Raw genomic sequence first — 22,909 nt, 5'->3', positions numbered from 1 at the left:
GAAACCAAAACTCACCAGACACAGACACACACACCTGCAGGTTTGTTAAAGTTTCATAAGTTAAATTAAATTAAATTATTACTTATATGATTTGCTGTCATTTTGTTCTTAAAACACCCAAATTTCCACTAACCTTTATATTTTAGTTCATCTGATCATGCAATTTTTAAATATTAAATGATTGATAATTTGGTCAGTTACTCAGTACTTTTGTCTTATTTCAGGTTTGCTAAGACATTTGCACTAGAAACCAGACCTGAGCTACTTTTTGCAGTGTGACCTGAAAGTGGATGATTTTCTCTCTCCTCCAGATATCGAGTCAGAGTCTGTCCCAGGTCACCACCAGCCTCAGCACAACAGGTGAGGTGTAATTACTTGCTGGGATTTTAAACCCAAAGGTCGCTCGCAGACGGATGAAACGGCTCCTGATGCGTCCGCGTTGTCTGCCGCTTTGATGAAACACTTTAAAATGATTTCGGTCAGAGAAAGACGGGAACAGAACACAGTGATATTTTGTTGACATGGAGCCACGGCTCCCGTCTTGAGCTGTTTACCTCCATGAGTCACGACTCGTCCCGGTGATTTATCGGCCGCGGCCGCAGGCCGAGCGATCCCAGGCGTCTCAGATTTGACAAACGACCTGGCGGGTAACAAACACAGCTGGAAATTTATTGGCCCGCTGAGCCGCGGCTCGCACCGTGTCGCTTCAAACTTCTCCTTGCTTTGGAGACGCAGAGGAAGAAGAACAGCGAAATGTTCATAACTCTCCACTGTGCTCCTCTTCATCGCAGGAGCCAGCTCTTCACCCTCAGCTTCCTGCCCTATGACCCCGGTCAGCTCGGTGGCCATGTCGTCGTCTGCCACTCCTCCTCCTCCTCACAGCACAGCCAGCCCGGCTCCTTCCAGCCTCGGCACGGCCGGGCTCGCCACCGGGTCGGTCTCACCTCTAAACACAAAATCACACATTTAAAAACCAAACAACCTTCAGGAACGGATGAATGTTTTCCAACATGTCTGAGTTTTGTTTATGGGAATCATTTCAGGAACACAATGATGGGAGTAAGCACAGGGATGAACCAGGCCCTCATTGGCAGCAATCCTCTGGCTACCATGCAAGGTAAACCACTGTGTGTTTCTGTGTGTGTGTGTGTGTGTCCCCTCTGGTCTCCATTTCCAAAAACCACTTCCCATTTCACCCTTCATCCGCTCTGTCTGAAATTAATTTCTCTTGTGAAGCCTCAGGTGACAGTCACCACCCGCCTTCCTCCTCTTCCTCCTCAGCACAAAGTTTTTGAATCGCTCAGTATGGTGAAAGATTCAATTTCATTCTCATACAATGCCGCGCTATTATCACTGACCGGCAAGGGCTCCTTATGGCGGAGCTTAGGAGGCCAAGTCAGCTTACAGTCAACAGTTGAACAGACACAATCCCGTCTCTCACAATGTCCGCCCCTGTTGGCTAAATAACCGGCTTTCCCCCTTTCTGAGTGAGATGATCTGCCACCAAATCAATTAAGCATCACAAATAAGCCCAGCTTTGAATCCTGCATCTCCCTATAACGCCACAGAACATCTCTTTTTTGAGCGCCGCTGTCCTCCGGGCCTTGTGTTGATGAGAAGGATACAGTCCGTTATGGAAAGTGCAGCTCTGGCAGTGCCGGCGCTGATAGGGTTTCAGGCTGAGGGAGGAAATAAAAGAGGAGCCTGGGTGAAAAGACGGGGCTGAAATGAAGTGTTGACAGCAGAGGATTGCAGCTTTGGCTCCCTCTGGGGCCACACATGCGTTATATGAATGTTTACACTCATGGCGCTGTAATGGATTAAAGTGTTTAGTAACACACTGGAAGCAGAAAGATGCTGCCACTTCAACTGAGAGTTAATCTGTAATTTAGCAGAAAAGTCTTTTTAAGCCTTGAGGCGTTTATTTTTTAGATAAATGCTTTAGTTGTGCATGTTTTGTCCTCAGTAAACTTCCTTCACCTTCTTCTGACTTAATCCAGGTATCTACACAACCAAATATCACCACATTGTTTAAAGAATATCTACATATTGCACAAACACAATCGGTTTAGGAAAGTTTTCATCCTGATTGTCGTTTTAAATATGCCAAACCCACAGGGGGCAGTGTAGCACAAAGCCAAACTTCTGTCATTGCTCAAAACAAGCACAACGTCTTGTTAGAGATTAAATCTGGAGGCAAGAGGTCAATTTATGTGGACAGATACAAAATGTAAAGTTAGTAAAACACAAGACAATTACAAATTATGTCAAAGCAACTATTCTAATTTATTGGCACATTTTTTGTTGCAGATTTCTTGTTTATATTTTTGTACTTCCAGTTTTGTCTCCAGTATTTCTAAAAACAGCCCAAGCACTTAAAAAAACACCTGGTTACTTCTTAGCAACATGTTAAAGATTTTTGGTGTCTGGAAAATGATCCATTTCAAATCCACTGAGTAATAATACTTCTGTAATCTGCTGTTTCCTCTATCATCCTCATTTCCATCGTCCTGCTTACATTCGTTCCCTCTTGCTGTTTGCTGTGGATTATTTTCTGCTTAATGAGATTATTTATACGGAGGACCCTCGGGAATATGGGATTTTTTTTTTCTTTTGTGTTCTTTCTTAATAAATTATTAAATTAAACCTTCGTCTATTTTGTATACAGTCAGTAATAAAGGTCAGTTTAAAACAGCACATATTAAAGATCACCAATGAATACATGTTTTCACTGATCATTTTGCACATAAGTTTGAGATGCATTTGTATCAGTAAAGAAAAAAATATTTAAAATATGAGATATCTCACTAATGAAATATTAACTGTCCAAAGACCTTAAATTGCAGCAGAAAGTTTTTGCTGCATATGAACCGACAAACATTATTGCAAGAAAATGATAAAGTTTTACGTGGGAATGCAAACAAAAAAAAAAATGTCCCCCATGTTCTGTAGAGGGCTTCTGTCATTTTATTCTGTTTTTCTTCTGCGTTTTATTCACTTTCTCTTTTATTCCCTCCTTTCGCCGTTCTTGCTTGGCTTCAGCGCTGGCAGCCAGCAGCGGGCAGCTTCCCATGTCCAGCCTGGAGGGGGCGCCGGGCCACATGTTTCTGAGTGGACATGGCGGTCACTCCGTCCCCGCCTCTCTACGTCCCTCTCTCTTCCTGAACCGCCCCGGCCTCCTGCCGATGGTGACCTGCTCCACGCCGACTTCCTCCATGCCCATGGGGCTGGTCAGCGGCGGCCCCAGACCTTCGTATTGCCAATCTTCGCCCAGCGGCACCAGCAACCTCATGAGCCCCACTTCCTGCCCAGAGGAGTCAGCGTCTCCCTGTTCAAGCCCCGCCTCTTTCTGCTCCTTCAGCGAAGCTTCTCCGCCGCCACTGGGAGGAGCCATGGCCGAGTGACCGCCGACCGACAGCCAAAGCGTCAGGAAGAGGAGGAGCAGAGCTTTAAAAATCAAAATCTACAACATCGCCTTTCAACCAAAGCCATCTCTCCGTCTGATCCATCTCCAGATTGTCTCTCTTTTGCCTTTTTTCCCCTCTGAAGTCTCCCGAAGCCAAAAATACACACAGACCGACGAGGGGAAGGAGGTAAAGAGGGTAGGAAGGATGCAGAGGATGGAGAGAACCGCAGAACGAAGGAGGGGAACTTTGAAACCAAATAATGACCTACAGCTGGAGAGGAGCTTTTTTTGTTTTCGCTCGGCATCGTGAAGTAAACGCCAAAAAAGAAAAAACAAAACTGAGGAGAGACTTGTCTGATAAGCTGAGAAGCTCTGAGGAAACAAAACCTGAAATGTTTGTGTTTTCAGAGAGAAACCCAAACATTGCAAAGAAGTAAACCAAAATCTCCAAATACCAAAAACTGAAAACCAAAAAAGAAAGACAAAAAAACAACCAACAAACGGAGAGAAAAGCTTTAGCTCAAAAAAACTTTTATCATTCTGTGTCAAACATCCTCCATTACACTCAGGATTCAGTTCTTTCTCATTGTCGGTCAGAACATCTATTTTTCTATCATTTCTAATCATCGACCTTTGAGGAATTTATAATCCCATGTTTTTACAGCTGCAGGATATTTACCTACCTCTCACTTTCCAGCTTTACAGTGATTCGCCTGCCGTACATTTATCTGCTCACCTTGACAATAAGAAGAAGGCAAAACTATATTAGTCAATCCTAAACAGCTGAAACTAGGTGTCTGATTTTTTCTTTTTTTGGTAAATTCATTCATCCTAATATTGTCAAACCAAAGGAAACTCACCAAGCTCAGCCTACAAAGAGGATTTACACTCAAACAGATGTGGACACATTGTCGAGGGATTTCTTGTTTTGTTGTTTTTTTAACATTATTTGCCTTCTTTGATTTATTATCCGCCACCATCCCACCATCATCATGTCATCCTCCAGACCGTCACTCTTGGATACCAAAGCATCGCCTCTGGCAGCGTTCGTCTCTGGATTCGCCCGGGAGACGAGTGTCCAGACAAACCTCACACACAAATACAAGCATAAGAAAGACCAAAAAAAAGAACAAAAGGAGGAGGTGAAACACCGACGTCCCCCCTTCCACCAACACCACCTAGAAAAAAAACAAAAAACCTGCCCTCCAACCCATCTGCTCCTCTCCTTTGTCTCCAAAGATCAGATCAAAGGGCCAAAAACAAGCGAGGAGGAGCAGAGGAGCCGAAGGGGGGGAGCAGGACGAAGAAGAGGAGCAGGAGGAAGCACGCTTGAAGCGGCGGACCAAAAAAAAAAACTAACCAAAACCTACTTCTTCTTCTTCTTCTTCTTCTTCTGCTTCTCGTTCTGTGTAAGAAGTGAAACCAAAAACAAACAGAGTAATGGGGGGAGGATGGAGGGGTGAGTAACTCCGTCTGTCTGTCCGTCTTTAACTGTGATCGCTGTTTTCGTTTCAGCAGACAGAATCACTCCCTCGGTCCGAATCCGGCCCCCTCCCCGGCTTTGTTCGCTCCGTTCCTGGACTGACTAAGGAATAACCTCAATAAACTGACTTTATATATTTGATTTTTAAATTTTTTTTATTTGCTTTTCCATTGTGTGTCTGTTTCCCCGATGCTTCGTTCATACCTTCCCATCGCCTCTTCTGTTGCTCTTTTTCTTGAAATGTTTGGAAACGACTGTGAAAATGTAGCTTCCAAGATTCATGAAAGGCAGCGGGGGGAGAATCTGCTGTTCAGTTCATCCAGAAAACCAAAATCTCTTTTTTTTAAAAACACAACCAAACCAAGTAGAAGAACCAAACCACTGCACAAGCTGAGTGACTGAGTCCGAATGTCTGAGCGCAAACTGACCCGAAATTATGGCCGAGTTTCTGTTCTTCAACCTGGACTTGTTTCTCGTTTTTGTTTCACAATATTTTTCCCAAATTAGAAGTGAAAATAGCACTTTTTCATCAATATTAAGAAATTATTGACTTAAAACAAGCTATTTTTTTCTGAAAAGTTACTTGTAAGTTAAATTTATCTTTTTTCAAGTGTATCTGAATATTTGAAATACTTAAAGATTTTTGGTTTGATGTACTTTTTACTTTGAGATGAACACAAATCAAAGCAATTATCAACAATTTAAGGTTTTTTGCACTATTTAGTGAAAAATCTGAAGGGATGAGAATCTTTCAATTTGAGCAAATATGGTAGTTAAAAATATTACATTTGTAATCAGTGTTGTTATTTCCACTAAGGACCAAATTAAAGTCGAGATCAGATCGTTTAAATTGCAGTTGGAAAAAATCTGGATTTGTTATTTGTCTCCACTTTATGAATTAAAACACAACAAGATCAATCCTTGGATAAAAACAAAACAATATGTTGTTTTTGTTGCTCGAAATTTGCAAGCAAAATTCTATTCAAAGTGCAAATCTATTATATTTTGTAAACATAAATACAAAACATTGCTGTAAAAAATCACTTTAAATTGGGAGAAAAGGATTGTTAGTTGGATCTCTATTCTGAGATTTCAGATCCTCACTGTTACGGTAACCTCGACTTAAAAATGTGAAACAAATTTATGTAAAATGATCTAAATAGTTTATCTTAAAATATAAACAGAACAGTTATGCTTCTTATGATTTTGATCCGTGGATGTAAAAAAACATAAAATATCCACCTGCTAAATCTATTCAAGTCATTATTTGACAGAATATCAGAATTTCCTCTCTAAATAAGTCAAGAACAGATCGTGAAAACCAGTCCAGTGTTGAAACCAGCAGGTTTTATTTTACAGCGGCACAAAACTGCAGGTGATGAAGATGGTGATGAAGATGGTGATGAAGATGGTGATGAAGATGCTGATGAAGATGGTGATGGGGTTCGGGAGGCAGATTTTTAACATCCACTTCCAGTGGGAATGTAAGCGTTTCTTCCTTCGATCTGATTCTCATTTTTACCGAGGCTGGGACTTTTATCCTCCGATGAAAACCGAAGACGACGATTTCTGAACCAAAAGCTTTAAAACTTTTTCCTCTCTCATGTGTTCTTTGTTGGACAAAAAAAAAGATATTTGTATTTATTGTATGAGGGAGATGTGTGCTTTTCCTGGGTGGGGGGGAGGGTGTCGAGGGAAAAAAGTGTAATGTATTTTATGAACCTCTCTGTCCCTCACTTTGTTTATTTATTGATTATTTATGTATTTATTGGATTCTGTTTAAGTCTGTTTGACCTTTGTACTCGTTTTCAGGGGTTCGTGAGGCTTGTACCCACAGAGAGGCGTTCTTCAGATTGTTTCAAACCAAAACAAACTTTAGTGACTGTTTTTAACTGAGACGGAGAGCGAGGAAGAGGAGGAATGTAACCGAGGAAAATCACACTTACAATTTGTTCTGCTGACTTCTGATGAGTTTTTCCTTCAGACTTCAGCTTTAAGTCACAAATTCCTCTTTAAATTCTAATAAAATGCCTTAATTTTTCTAACTTTCATATCAAATATTTTAATTTCATTTTCCCTAGTAGGTTTTTATTTAAAAACATCAGTAAATCTTTACAGGTCCAAAAAATTATCTCATAATCTGTTGATTCTTAGAGCTTCACTGCAGTTTCTTTGACCAAAACTTTATCGTTTATCCTGATGTTTTTATGCATCTGCAACCATAAAACTCAACAAACAAAAGAAGGATTTCAAATTGCTTAATTGTTCTGACTGGAAAATAATCAGAAAATAAACACAGGAATGCTGTTTATTTAGCATAAAATTCCCCAGAAGCAAAATCACACGACATCTGATTTTAGGTTGGAGCAGTAAAACTGCATTATAAAGCAACTGAAAACCATTTTTAACATCCAATTTGTCTCTTTTTTTGTACCAGATATCTGTCTAGCTGCAGCATGAAGCATGTTTCAGAAACAATGCTCCACATTTCTCCGTGTTTTGACACATTTCTATCGGTTTTTATATCCTTTAACTTGATTTTAAATCCAGAGTGAATTTCCTCCTTTAACTTCTCCTCTGTTCTCCGGAAAGATTCCCCTTCGTCCCGTCGCGGGATCAGGACTCAAAACAAATACCTCTGATGCTCTGATGAAAAAAACCAAATAGACTTTCGAGCTTTAAAGATAAAAACTAAAACAAAGACGTGTCTGAACTCAGGAGTGAGGGATGTGAACCGTTTAAAGGCTTTAACCTCCATTTTCACTGAGGTGCTTGAGGGTCTGACAGAGGACGGTGTGTGTGCGCGCTCATCATTTCTGTCAGAGGCGTTTCAAACCTGGCTTCTCTGTTTTTGTTTTTTTGACTCCATCTGTTTGTGTGCCTGTGCAGTCGGACTGTGGTGGCGACCCAGAATGATACCAAAGTTAAAAACTGCCACAGCGAGCCGCTACACCACAAACACGCCGTTCCACGTGTACATATATATATTGTTAGTGACGAATTAAAGGAAACGATCGCCTGATGTTCATATAACACGGATACAGCGGGCGTTTTCTACTGTAGTTCTTCTGTGGATGTGAATGTTCATTTTACTGCAACCATCTCCATGAAATAAGACTTTCTGATGGCCTCGGTGAGCGACTAGCAGACAGAATAAATGAGAGAATAACTTCTGGCCCGTGTTCTTGATTTATCGAGGAGAAAGCTAAAAAAAAATTTCCTTTCTATTTTTTCTACAATGCAGCTTAAATCCAAAGGTTAAGAGGACAGCAAAGATAGATTTTACTGCTAAAGAAAAAAAAAACCTCAACAGTGAAAACCAAAGAGCTCCACTTTGATTTCTCCGCATTGTACAACCCCCACGATTTTATGACGGGAACTCCTAAAGTGTTCTTTAATAAAGCTAAAGATGGTGGTGGTGAAGCTCAGAGAGGCACCACTCTGTATCTATGGGGGGGTTGTTTTTATCATGCCGACGATATGCTGTTTTTTGACCTCAAGACTCTCTCTCTGTCTGAGTTTGTTTCTGAAACCTGGTTCTGTTGGGAACGTTTGGGTTTGAAACCGTTCTGTTACTGTCCCTTAACCCATCGCTATCTGTGTGCCTGTTGTTTTCCGGGGTGTGGGAGGGAGGGATGCTGGGGGGGCAAGAACAAACCTGTAAGTGTTAGAAATAAAGTGCGAATTTAGACCAAAGTCATTTCCTGTCTCCGTGTGGTTTATTTCCTGTCTGTATCCGCAGGTAGACATTAACATTTAGGTTACATTCACACTGCAGGCCTTAATGCTATTCAGATTTTTTTGTGAAATAGTGTTTTTTTGTTTGTTTTGTTTTGTTTTTGCATGCTCGTTCATACTTTCAAATAATATGACTTGCATGTCATCATCCATGTGAACTGCGAATGACCTGAAAGTTTTTCATATGCCCAGTAGAGGGCGCACTAAGTCACACAGCGAGCGTCAGTTTGTGTGTTGAGATTATCATGAGAAGACCAGATTCAGGTCGGGCTGTAGTGTGAACGAAGCCTTTGATGCATATTAGTGGAGAAGTGAAGAAAACAAGCAGATTTTTGTAATCCGACAAAACTAGAAATGATAAAAACTAAACACGCCCTGGCAGCCTCAAAAGGATCCAGCAGTAGAGTCAAAACCTTTTGTCACAAGGGCCAAAATCTCCAAGTCAAAAGGACTTGAACACCAAAAATAAATAAAATCAAGTCTTTTACCTGCTCAACAGTAAACTAAACAGACAATAGTTGTTAACCAGATCAGAACCATTTCCAGTTTGGCCAAATCAGGATGATGAATGTTGGCAGAACACCTGCTGGGATGATAACGAGACTTTTAAAAGTTTGGGGGGAAAAGACAAAACTGAGTTGGAAAAGTTTTGTTCTGTTGCACATCCCTGACCGTGAGTCCAGTATTTTTATTTTGTAATAATTACACAGTACTTTTACACAGAAACATAAAGACTGAATCCTAAATAATGTATTCATACAAATTATTGGAAAAAAGTTAATTAATGGGTTAATTACACTGTAAATAAGGCGATTTATTATAAGCTTGAACACTTCTAATCAGAGGACACACCTTATGAATTATTTTCTGTCTTTGCTCAAGGTACCATTGTTTATGTCAAGATTAGTTTAATTTTTTATTATTATTTTCATTGTACTTTTATTCCAATTATTGATTCTGTTGTGTGTGTCCTAGATAAAATGTTTTTTAGTAATTCTCTTGAACCACAATTCAAAAATAATGTCTGATTTTCATTGGCTAATTATCAGTAAATTTTTTATTTATTATTATTTTTGTCAGTTTCAAGTTATTCCAGTCAAACTTTGATGATTTTTAGTCGTTAACAGAGAGGTACCAACATCTTTCTCTTTGTTTTTAACCTAAAACAGAAACAGATAAATCTGATTTAAAGTTAGAAAAAGTTATGTAAACATCTGTTTATCTTTGTAGAAACTCCATCAGTTTCTCAGTTGTTTTATTTCCTTTTTCACTTCTTCCCACTTTTGTTTTGTTCAGAGTTTCAGTGAAACTTCTCCCCTTTGTGTTTCTGTTTGTTGGTTTCCAGTGTGGCGAGGGAAGGCCTGAAAAATTCAGGGAAGTTTGAGGCAGGAAAGGACAGCAGCCCTGCAGCCTGTCATGGATCCGACTGTGGATTTTTAATGAGATCCTCGTTTCTGTTGTTCTGGATGTCTGGCAGCGCCACAAAGCTTACAGGCGAGTTGTTGCTGTAAAGGCAACAAAAATCGAATCTGCTTTCTTAAAACTGCATCTCCTCAGCAGTCTGTTTCGACACACTTCTCATCTGTTTTTCATGAGCTCCATCTTGGATTTGTAAAGTCACAGACGAGCCAACAGGCCTCCTTCCTCCAGAGGTCGCATCATCTCTCTGAATCTTGTCATTTTGAAGTAATTTCTGTCACTTTTCTTAATTTTTCCAGATGCTTCCTTTCTAATATTTGCTTTCCAGCTGTGAGAAGCCGCCAGCTGTGGTGAAATAAAGTCCCAGATATGAGGCTTCTGTGTGAAACAAGTTCTGACGGCTACCCTTGGTGTCATTAAATAATGATGCTGCTGTTGGTTCTGGGTGGTTCAGATCTGGGTGGGCTCCTGTGTGTGTGTGTGTGTGTGTGTGTGTGTGTGTGTGTGTGTGTGTTTCCAGTCAGAACTGGTCCCTCTTCTGGGAACGATCGCGCTCCAGCCCACAGGAGTCCCCCAGGAGCAGCTGCTGTTTCTCTCCCCGCTCTGTAAACCCTGAATGAACCTCAGTGTTTGCACCTTTTCACACTGTGGGCCAGATGTGGATCAGCCAAACCCAAACGAAGCGTCAGGTGTGAGGCAGCAGCTCCACATCCAACCACAGAGGTGACGAGAAATGCTGAAATGTTTCAGAAAACATCAGATTATTCAGTTCCTTCTTTTTCATTACACGTTTCTCTGAGCACAGTTGTGTTCAAAGTGACGTCATTAACCAGATCAGCCACTGTTTCCAAAATATAGATGAACAAACTGTTAAAAATATAAAACTGAACATCTTTTCTTGGTTATTTTTTGCAATCAAAATCATAGATCTTATGATGCTAATTTAGAAACATTGCATGAAAGTTTGATATTTTGCTTATTTATGACAATAAATGCAGAGTTGGATTGTAACTAGTTACATTTACTCAGTTACAGTTACTTGAATAACTTTTTTGAAAAATGTAACTTTTCTGAGTATTTTTACTATCTTGTACTTTTTACTTTAATAATTTTATCACCCAGTATTGCTATCTCTTTAAATTTCTATCTTTTTTGCTGGAAAAACAAATATTTCTTAACCAAAATGTTTTGTAAGTTTTTTTATTGAAAGAAACTGATTTGGAAAATAATTATTTTGCCTGATTTTATTTTTTGCTACATATATGAATTTTTGCCATTTTTGTCTTTAAAATATCAACATTTCTCCTTAACTTTATATTTTTGTCCATCTGATAATGTAAATTTAAAATATTAAATGATTGATCATTTGATCAGTTATTATTTAATAGACTTTTTACCAAATACTTTTTTATTATTTCTTGAGTAATTTCTTGCACGACTTCTTTTTACTTCTACTTGAGTAAAAATATGTTGAAGTAGTGATACTCTAACTTGAGAGCAATATTTTGTTACTTTGTTACTCGCCACATCCACCATGGACTAGAACTTTACATCAAGTAAGGAGTAAGAAATACTGCCTCCTACAGGTGGGAGTTAGCAGGTCTTTAAAAAGGTTTTCACGATTTTTGCAGAAAATATGTAATGAACTCACGGTGATCTGCTGCAGAGATCGACGAAGGTCTGCAGTTGGGGTGTCCAAGCTTTTTGTTGCATGGGCCAAAACTATTATGTCAAAAGGTCGTGATGGCCAAAATAAAGTTCTTTTACCCACTCAACAATAAAAGAAGCATGTGAGACTTAATTTTAATATATTTTATTTACATGGTTGTGTTAAAACAAGCTAGCAAGCAAATAAAAAAGCAGTTAATTAGGCTCAAGACTAAAACTGCTGCTATTTTTCATAAACATTAATGGACTGGGAATACGTGACCTAAGAACAGGAAGATGGTCAAATTTATTCTCACTCTGTCCAAACGTATCACAAAGTAAATTGTCTTTCAAAGAAAAGTCTTTGTAAGATTGTGTTTTTATTTGTTTGTTTGTAACAACCATGTTTTTTGCATTCACGTCTATTTTCTGTTTTAACACAACCATGTAAATAATCTATGTTAAAATTAATACTGTTATCTTCATCAGGAGAAAAACTACAAAGGCCCAGTTTGTAGTTTGTAATTTCTGAGTAGAAAAATGAAAACCAAAGATTTAAAATGGCCTCAAGTTTAATAACTACACAACATATTAATACTATGTTTAAGTTATGCGAATATTTTTCTCATTAAAAAGAAATCAGGAAAGCCCTTTTTTATTTTCTAAAATAATCCCGTTTAGACCGAAATGTGAGAGCATGCCTGTTTTACACATGCCAGCAGGGGGCGCCATTAACCACTGTAACTACTGCCAGATGTTTACATCAGCTGAACATGCAGCAGAGAATCTCTTAGTTTTATTGTTTAAATTTAACTACATGACTCTTAGGAAATGGATGCATTTTATTTTTTGTGATTTTCTTCATAAAGTAACACATTGTTATGTATTTAGTCTTTTTTCACAACTTAGAATAGAATTAAATAAACTAGAAGGAAAATACTTTGACTAATTCCACAATGGGATAATAGAACAATTGCAGTTGTGAGTCATATAAAGATCATTAAAGTCAGTTAAATACAGAGGAGCTAAAAATGCAACTTTGTCTTTTTTCTGTCTTTAGTTTTTCATCCTTTTCTGGTCCAGATTTTAGGACTTTTAAAGATCTTTTCTACATCCAAACCGTTGGAAGAGTTTTTCTATTTACAAAGTAATTTCAGTGAGTCAGAGTAGGACACAAAGATGCTCCAGCCTTTTATTAATCTTCTCTTCCAGCATCTCTTCCTTTGCTTGGCTTACTATACTAGTTTGTACTTTCTGGTACTTTGCTGCAAAATCAAGATACGTTCCAGTAGTTTGGAAGGTACGTCTTGGGACTTATGTGGCACTTTCAATTATTTTTCCAGAAAAGAAGGATACTTTTTCATTGGTTTGAACGATAATTTCTGGTACTTTATTGGAAAAATATGATACATTTCAGTAGCACTTTCTTGTAACTTGCAATTATACTTTCTGGTACTTTGCTATAAACTGGGTATTTTCTTATACTTTCTCACAAAACTGTCAATCTACCTCCTACAGGACAAACTCCTGATTTCCCCTGACTCTCAGTATGGAGTCCATCTTTATAAAACTAATTTTAAACATCATTATTTGTAGTTTTCTTTTTATTTTCATCGTGTTTCTGATATCCGCTATTAGAGTTTATTTCTTCAAAGATCCAGATTATTGTCCAGCGTCTTTCTGAGACTTTGTTCATGGGATTAAAAATGAACAAAGTCAGAATGGATGTCAGTGAATACTAACCATGACTCCACAGGACTTTCCCTGTAAACAAACTCTCCATTCTGCTCTCGGTTTTTGATCTGAAGTAAATGTAAATGAGCATTTCCCCGTTTTGAATACGAGAGCCGCCTCGTAACAGTTGCCGTGTTTCGCTGCATTTCACATGTAAATTCCCGCCCGACAGTTTAACTGTTTACTCTGCAGAACCAGTACAGCAACGCTCCTCACACGTCGAGGTTATTTCGGGTAAATATTAAAATCACAGGGCAAACAGATCTCACTGTTTGCCACCATAAACCTTGAAGGTAATATTTAGAATGTTTCCAGTTAAACTATCATGTTTAATATTTATATTAATAGCAAGAATTTCATATTCAAATCGTCCAGAAAATGTCAAAATGTCACTAATTTACAGTAGAAAGTTTATGAATGGTTAAAAGGGCCTTCAGTGAGTAGAGATCAGATTTTACCAATGTATTTCTGTATTTTACCTAAGTTCCAGGTAACTTTGTTCATGGGATTAAAAATGTAAACTCCTAAAATTCTGCCGGTCCAATCTGAACGGATGTTAATGAATACTAATCAGGACTCCACAGGACCTTCCCTGTAAACAACAATCTGCTCTCATTGATCTGCAGTAAATGTGAATGAGCATTTTACCTGGAACCTACTCTTCCAGGTAGACTGCTTTCTGGTAATTTCCTGGACAAAAGCAGACATTTTCCCGGTAGTTTACAAGGTAGTTTCCTGAAGCTTAATTGATACTTTCTAGAAACATCCAGGGAGGATGCACCTACAAGGTGCAGTTTGGTATTTTTCTAAAAATCCAAATGCTTTCCAGGAGTTTTAGAGTAATTTCTGTGTAACTACAGGGGTACTTTCTGGTATTTTTCTAGAATAAAATACATACTTTCCAGTAGTTTAACGGATACTTTCTTGAAACATGCAGTCTACTTTCCAAGAGTTGCATGTTACTTACTTGAGATATACAGAGCACCTTCTTTCACTTCTCTATAAAGAAGGATACTTCACAGGATACTTTCTGGTACTTTACTATAAACCAGGATACTTTCCAGGAGTTTGAATGTTTCTTTCTTGAGACATGCTGTGTATGTTTTTATACTTCTCTTAAAAACAGGACACTTTTCAGTCCTTTACAAGATGCTTCCTAAGCTTCATAAGGGTACTTTCTTGTGACTTAAAATGATGCTTCCTGGTACTTTTCAGGAAAAATATGATACATAAACAGAATACAAACAGGATACTTTCCAGAGGGGATACTGGGTACGTTTTGAAATGTACAGGATACTTTTTTTAGAGCTCATAGGTTACTTTCCCACAACAAACAGAATATTTTCCAGGAGTATGCATGTTACTTTTTTAAGACATACACATTACCTTCTTGTACGTCCCTATAAAATAAGATAGTTTCCGGTAGTTTGCACTGAATTTGTGATTTACTTCTTTGAACATACAGGCTGTTTTCTTAATGGGAACTAACTGGGAGCTATCAGACCTTCTCATGATAATAAACCAACTGAATAGTTTGGATGTGAACATCTGTAGTTTCAGAGGTTTTTATGTCTAAAGATAAAACTCCTGATGATGGGAACTCTCGTCAGTTTTTCAGCTTTCTGCATCAGAGCCCGAGGCGGCGCGCCTATAACGTAAACATACGTGAAAACCCGTCATCGCCTGATGTTGGAGTGTCTGTCTGAGGTCCAGACTCCTCCAGATTCTGCCCTGCATCAGCCGCGGTGATGCAGACAGTCACTCTGTCGCTGTAGAAACCAAACGTTGTGCGGTAGGTGGCCGGCCGCTGCGGTCGGCTGGCTGGCTGGTGTCGTCTGGCTGGCTGATCGCCGCAGGCCTGGTGTGATGTCTGTTGCCATCGCGCTCTCAGCCAGAGCCAAAAAAGGAGCAGGACTCATGCATATTCCAGGACCCTATAGGCTGCACCGCTTCCAGCCAAACCTACACAAACACTGATCCAGCCAATCTCAACCCAACCCAGACGAACTTCATCTCCATCCAAACCCATCCAAACGTAACTGTGTGCAGCCAAGCCCACCGCTCCCCACCCTGCCTTAACATTTGATATTTTATATTCCAGACATCATGTAGCCAGCAGTCCGCCTCCAGGGCGACAGAGAGCTGCAGCGAGGGGGAGAAATCCCCCAAACTCAGGGTGGCTGGATCACCCTGAAGGGAACTGAATCACATCGATGCCTGATGACCATGAAGAGCAAACTTCTTCTTCAGCCTCTAACTCTGTCTTAAATGAGAGACAAAACCTTTAACCACAGATAAATTATGAAAGATTAAAATTTTCAAAGCAAGTTCTTGTTTTTGTTGCTGGGAAGAAACTAAAAACTTTTCCATTACAAAAAGTTTGGATGCCACTGATCCATGTTACGGAAAAACTAAGATCCCCTGTGATGTTTCCAGAAGATTAAAGAAAGAAACAGCAGCTACTTGCTTCTAAATGCATCAATGAATTAATCATTAGCATGTGTTAGTATCTCTTTAAAAACAACATCAGAGCATTGAGGCTGCAGTCAAACCAACGTCAGGCTGGAAAGACATCAGCAACGGTTGGTGGGAAGATTTTGAAGGCCATTTTCAAACAGTTTGAAGTCAAATTGATCCAGGAGGAAACATCCCATCTTATTCATACAAAGGTTAATATCAGACATTCCCAAGAGCTCCGTCTCAGAGTCTAGAGGCCTCAGGTAAAGGTCACCACAGGTCAAGTAGGAAAAGGTTGATGAAGGTTCACTTGTTTGGAAGAATTGAAGAAGAAAACGTCCTCACTGTGATAACAAAGCTGCATCTGAATGACCAAAAAAAAGATGTTTGGAGAAAACCAAGTAAGATATTCAAAGCACGGTGGAGGAGGAGTGATGGCCAGTACTTGTGTGAGGAGTCACTGGACCTGGGCATCTTGTAGCTATTGAGTCAACCATAAGCTTTTCTCTGTACCAAAGTTTTTTAGAGTCAAATGAGTCCTTGGCACAAAAATCTCCAAAACAGATGACCTAGTCAAAGTCCAGAGCTAGCCCTGATTGAATTGTGGGCGGCAGAAATCAAAGTTGGCCAATTTTGATGAACTGAAGAATCTTTGGACGAAAAGTGGACCAGAACCAACATGATGAAGTTCTGTCACGGTTAAAGTCTCATTTTTTAAACGTTCAGAAGTGTTGGTGTTATTTTAAATCTCTTCCAGAAGTCTGTATGATTAGCCTGAAGGCCGGCAGGTAGAGGCATCTGTCGACGGACAGCAGGACCTCACAGGCTTGTAAAGCAGGAGGCAGTAGACTATACACGTCAGGCTAAACATACACAACACATTCAAACCGTAAAGACAGACCGCCAGAGCTCAGGTCTGTTTAACCGTCTGCAACAGGAAGAGGAGGAAACGGTGACGAAGGCCAGAACCAGGCTGGGAAAGAGGAGACGACGGTGGAGGAACTGAACTGAAAGAGTTCAGGAACAGAAAGACGAGACAAGGAGATAAACGCTGGCAAAGCTGGACAAACATGAACCTGACAAGACAGATATTAAAATCAACGGTTGGGATTTTTGCAGGCGGGTTGCAGCGGCGGCTCCCATATGACATCCCAAACTATAAACTACTAAACTGATAGAACGAACAAATAAAGAGTCTCCCATCATCACAACGGAGAGATAATTAACGGCTTAACTGTTTCTGTTGAAAGTACAGAAACAGCAAACTGACATTGAGAGGAAATATTTAATACTGACAGCAAATCTGCTGAGGAGGAGCGAACTGGTTAATGTCTTACTGTAAATTATATTTATATGTACATAACTATCGCAAAGAGAAATTACATGTTGAATTAAATATGTATGTGCTTAAATAATTATTTTAATTAATTTTTATATTTCTATTGTATTTATTTAAATAGATAATTAATATATGCAGTAGATATCCAACTTATTTAAAAGTTAATTAAATCAAATATTCAGTCGTATTGAGTAAATTTGATCTTTATTGAAACACTGAAGTCTTTTTTTATGGTAATTCTGAAGATTTTTTGATTACTGCTAATAAAAATATAACATGGGTAGCAAAACTTCATAATAACTACAAGTAAAAGTAGCTAAATTACCCATAAATGCACTTTTTTCCCAAAAACTAAAAATGTAATTGAGTAACTATTACCACTCTGTCTAAAAACAATCTGCAGCAGAAAGACAGCGCCTGGAATTTAATTGAAGATGAGATGATTAATAAACCAAAACTACAGTTAGAGAGTGCCTAAATATTAGATTTACCATTAAAAATATTTAAATGTCCAATTGGAAATGTCTGAAAAATCACCTGAAGGCCTCAAGAACGATGAAACATGAAAGTTGAATCCTGATTTGCAGAACCCACCGGGTCTCTGGAGTTTAGGAAGTCGTTCCAGGAAACATAAATCAACCTTAAAACCCAGAGGTCCAGTCCTAGAATACCCCGCCGCGCTCGCTGAACCTATACCAACGCGTGACGGAGCGGTCTGGGTATTTGTGGATGTGTGGAGGGAGGAAGGGGAGCGGCGTGCCAATAGGAAGAGGGAATCCCTCAGAGATAGTCCAAGGAGATCGATAGCATGAGCTCAGGACAGACCCGGTCCGCTGGCTGCTGCTCATCTTCATCCTCACATCCTCACTCTTCATCCTGCCAACTTACCCCCTCCTGTCCTCTCAGGTTTCCTTTACTCACCTCTCTTTATCACAGGCCTGGCTCAGATCTGCAAGTAGGCAGAGCTGGGCAGAGTTTGCAAAATAATTGTACTCAAGTGAGAGCAGCACTACTTCAACATATTTTTACTCAAATATACAAGAAATTACTCAAGAGTAAAAGAAATATTTGGTAAAAAGTCTTCTCAGGTACTGAGTAACTGATCAAATTATCAGTCATTTAATATTTAGAAACTACATGAGAACAATAACTCACAAAAGTAACAAAAAATAACAAAATTAGGAAAAAGGAAATGTTTCCAAATCAGTTTCTTTCAATGAAAAACTTATGAAACTTTAACAAAAACTGCAGGTGTGTGTCTGTCTGGTGAGTTTTTGGTTTGTTTTTCATTCAGTGGGTAGAAAATCCAGAAACTTTACTCAGGTAAGAGTAGAAATACTTCCTAATAAAATTACTCAAGTTAAAGTAAAAACTTCAGTGCAGTAAAAATACTCCTGAAAGTATTTTTTTCAAAGAAAGTTACTCAAGTAGATGTAACTAGTTACTACCCAACTAGTAGGTTAAACCTTCATCGTCACATTCACATTCCTAATCTGAGCTTCCTGTGAAACTGAATGTGGAGAAAAATTATGTACAGCTTTGGTTAATTAAACATTTCAGGATGATAAGATGAAGAAAGGAAAGCTGTTTCTTGGACTTCTTTAGTCTTGAGATGTTGACAAACCAGGACCAGCGAGTGGATGTCATGTTTTTAGTGACTCTCTAAAACACCAGTGGAAGTTTCACGGTGGTTTAATATAAACCAAAACTATTTACAGCGAAACTCAGGAGAACAATAAATACTGGGTGACGGGCAGGGATTGAATAGATTATATATCTACATCTCCCAAAATAAAATGAAACATTCCTCCTTAACTCTGAGCATCTTTAATTTAAAAAATAAGCAGAAAAACATTTTGAATAGTTTTTTTTCTCCAGTATTTATTCTGTTGTTTATCTCGAGGAGCTTCAGCTTGACCTGAGAAATGATTTCTAGGAATTAAAAAGCAGTAAAATAAATTAAATAAAAAAGTTTTTTATTAACATAATTAAATACTGAAAATGTGAAGAAACTAATTTAGTAGAGAAAAGCTCTGGGATTACTGAGGTATTTTTACTTCTTCACAGCAGATCTGATTATTATGAGTCTAATTTGTGTTTATAATCGTTGCTCCTGCTGATTTGAATGTATTTAGAGAAAACAAATGGCAGGCGCAGTTTTTCCTGAAATTCAAATGAGTGTAAAAAGTTCCCAGTGACCTCCCCTGGCCTAAAAACATCCTGATGGAAAGACACTTTTCTTTCCACTAAACATTTGTTTTCCTTTTCAGGACCTCGCTCTCTGTTTCTCTTTCTCTCTCCTTCACTGTTTCTTCATCATCTTTTCTCTCCTTTTTGTTGTTTTTCTCTTCTGCTCGCTGCAGCAGCGTGTTAATCCCATTATAGACGTGTGAATACCAGCTGGAGGGGCGAGGGAGAGACAGGGGAGGCAAGAAGCTTCCCAACCTGCATAATTTAAGTCAGGAGTGTCCAAATTGTGGCCCGGGGGCAAATTTGTGGCCCATAAACTGATTTTGTGCGGCCCCCAACTGTAATTTTCATCCAGATAAGAGCTTATTTTAAGTCAATAATTCTTTAATATTAATAAAAATATTATTTTACTTATATGGAAAATTACTTCTTGTAAGTGAAATATCCATAATAAGGGATTATTGACTTAAAATAAGTTTCTTTATTTTGCTGAAAAATGAGTTAAATTAGTTTAGTCTAGTAAGAAATATTCACTAGAAACTAGTCCAAGAATAGGATGGATGGATGGATGGATGGATGGATGGATGGATGGATGGATGGATGGATGGATGGATGGATGGATGGATGGATGGATGGATGGATGGATGGTTGGATGGATGGATGGATGGATGGTTGGATGGATGGATGGATGGATGGATGGATGGATGGATGGATGGATGGATGGATGGATGGTTGGATGGATGGATGGATGGATGGTTGGATGGATGGATGGATGGATGGATGGATGGATGGATGGATGGTTGGATGGATGGATGGTTGGATGGATGGTTGGATGGATGGATGGATGGATGGTTGGATGGATGGATGGATGGATGGATGGATGGATGGATGGATGGATGGATGGATGGATGGATGGATGGATGGATGGATGGATGGATGGATCTAAATACATTAAACTGATGTTCAGAGATGTTTTCCATCCTGCTTTATTTATTTTTTACTACAAAGAGGGAGAGCGGTCAGTTTCTAGAAGTAGTTAAAACCCCTGAAACTGTAACTGAAGTCAAGTATGGTTCTAAATTCTGACCTTTGAGTCCTGATTATAAATGCACACCACACTTTTTAGATTTTTGCTGGTAAAAAGTTTTGAAAACCGTGTTTTTTCCTCCTATCACATCAATGAAGTATTTACCAACAAGAAATTGGAGGAACTTTTAGTTTTAAGTGGGACTCAGATGGACTTCGAGCTGAATATTCCTCCATTGCCTGCGCATTAAGTGGCCCAGAAATCTTCTTTCCATCCTTCGTTTGCTTGTTTTGGTTCTGAGCTGACCCGGCTCATGTATGCGATCCAGGTCCGGTTGCTGGGATGTCAGGCAGGCAATAAGGACCCGTGTTAAGCAGCGCAGACAGGCCCAATGTGGCTCCTGAAGAGTTCAAGCGCCAAGAAAATAAACAAGCCTTTTGATCACAAAGGACCCATTCACTCCCTGCCTCACTCTTCCTTTCTCTCCACTTACCCTCAATAAGTAGAAGTTGTCAAGCTCTGTTTTTTATCCTTCTTTAAAACCCTCTCTTGTGTGTTTCCTCCATCCATTTGCAACATCTTTCTTGCTTATCTGCACATGCAAGACAGCTTTGAGTAAAAGACAAAGAGCAGCAGCGACAGACAGACATCATCTGACCAGCCGGAGGGCAGACAGACAGGCAGACAGAGAGGAGCATACAAGGGCCTCCTTCTTCCACAAACACGCTGTCGGGCTGGCGCAGAGCAACACGACATGGAAAATGTCCTCATCACTCCATCTTTAGCAGAAAAACATGAGTGCAAACTCTCACCAGCCCAACAGGCTTCTCATTTTGGCCCTTGGAGTCGGAGGCTGTTTTCTTATGCATGCAGATGGGCCGGCGTGAAAAGGCCTCTCCGTTGAAAGCCAGGCTGTCAGGCAGTGCATGTCGCTCTCTGGGTGTGGCTCGGCTGCCGTTTGACCCCCTCGGGCCGGTTTCCCATTTTCAAAACAAGCCAGATTTCCTCACGCAGAAATCGCTCATTTTAATGAAAATAAATAGAGGAATAATCCCGGTTCAGTCCGGAACATTTCCTCTGGGGTTTCATTTCGTTTTTCCACCATCTCAGTGTTCACCCAAAAAGCTTAGTCAGCACTTTTAAAATTCATAACTTGAAAAACATGAGAAGATTTTAGCTTTTTGTTTTGTTACATAACAAAGACAAATAAAAGTTAATTAGACGTCGGTGTAAAATTTGTACTTAAGTAACCATAAAAACTCAGCTCAAGTACTGAGTAACTCATCAAACTATCAGTCATTTAACATTTAGAAATAACATTATCAGATTAACCAAAATATAACATTTATGTGAAAATGTTGGTATTTTAAAGACCAAGGTAAAAAATAATTTATATAAATAGCATAATTCTGAAATAACAGAATCAGTTCAGTTTATTCAAACAGCTCCAATTTGTAGCAAATGTTAAAATCTTAAAGCAGTTTTTAAAACATAATTTAAATTCAATCACACAGACATTCAAATTGATTCCAGTTATCAAACAGTGGAGCATGCTCAATTAGTTATTCAAATGTTTTAAAAGTTTCTGAGTAAATCCAGCAGATTTCAGTCAAAAGAAACTTTTTTCCAAATAAATTTCTTTCAATATAAAACTTGTGAAACTTTAACAAAAACTGCAGGTGAATATTTAAAACAAGCTTGTCAGTGAAGTTAATATCCTGACATTTTATTCAAGTAAGAGCAGCACCACTCCATGATAAAGTTACTCAAGTAAAAGTAAAAAGTAAAGTATAATACTAAATGTTAGTCATCTAAATGTAATTAGCTTCCTCCCATCTTCAACCAAACTTATAGATTTGCTAAATTGATTGTTTACCAATCAATGCTGATTGATTGGCCTGTTTACTGATTCCTCTCATTACCACCTCAGTAATGAACCCAGAGTGACTCTGGTGACCAGTTTGGACCGATTAGCCCAGCAGGTCACACCAGTGTAACCATCAGATCCCCTGCTGGGCTTTTGTTGCTGCTGCTTTCTCATGCAGCTCCATCCCCCGATTGCAGAAAGTAAAACTCTGCCTTTTCTCTGCATCTGTGATTTTTGTATTGGATTTCTAAGAATCTACAACAAATCATTGGGAACTTCTGAAACAAGCAAATGGGTCAGAGCTTTCAGCGCAGAGGCCTTTTCATAAAGTCAAAACATTTCATTTAGACAAAATTTTTCCACACTCTTTTTCATTTTTACTTCTGCAGACTTTTCAAATGGAAAATATCATGATTTTTTATTTAAACCTCCTCAAAAGAAGGTCAAATATTAGAGTTAATAATCACAATTGGGATTATATTTCACATAAATCACAAAGCTTTTGAAAAATATTCATATGCGTTGAACTTTTTCACATTTTGCCATCTTACAATATAAAACTTTATGTTCTTTATCACAGTTTTTGTCCGTTGCTCAAAACT

General features: G+C 38.9%; 1 protein-coding gene across 6 annotated transcripts in view; it reads left to right on the top strand.

The window, feature by feature from the left end:
• Window positions 1-10,077, top strand: part of LOC122843577 (POU domain, class 2, transcription factor 2) — an 85,241-nt gene extending 75,164 nt beyond the window's left edge. For 3 of the 6 annotated variants that reach the window (XM_044138416.1, XM_044138417.1, XM_044138414.1), the window contains 4 exons: window positions 312-360; window positions 792-933; window positions 1,044-1,117; window positions 3,043-3,551. In XM_044138416.1, coding sequence (XP_043994351.1) covers window positions 312-360; window positions 792-933; window positions 1,044-1,117; window positions 3,043-3,404 — 627 coding nt within the window. In that variant the 3' untranslated portion in view covers window positions 3,405-3,551. Of the gene's footprint in view, window positions 1-311; window positions 361-791; window positions 934-1,043; window positions 1,118-3,042; window positions 3,552-4,921; window positions 8,502-9,972 lie in introns of those variants that run through there. The other 3 variants (XM_044138420.1, XM_044138419.1, XM_044138418.1) reach the window with 3 other exon arrangements.
• Window positions 10,078-22,909: the final 12,832 nt, after the last annotated feature.

This window comes from Gambusia affinis, linkage group LG14 (genome assembly GCF_019740435.1).
Source record: "Gambusia affinis linkage group LG14, SWU_Gaff_1.0, whole genome shotgun sequence".
Taxonomy (NCBI): domain Eukaryota; kingdom Metazoa; phylum Chordata; class Actinopteri; order Cyprinodontiformes; family Poeciliidae; genus Gambusia; species Gambusia affinis.
Note: the sequence above shows the minus strand (reverse complement) of the source record. Positions and strands in the feature narration are given on the sequence as shown.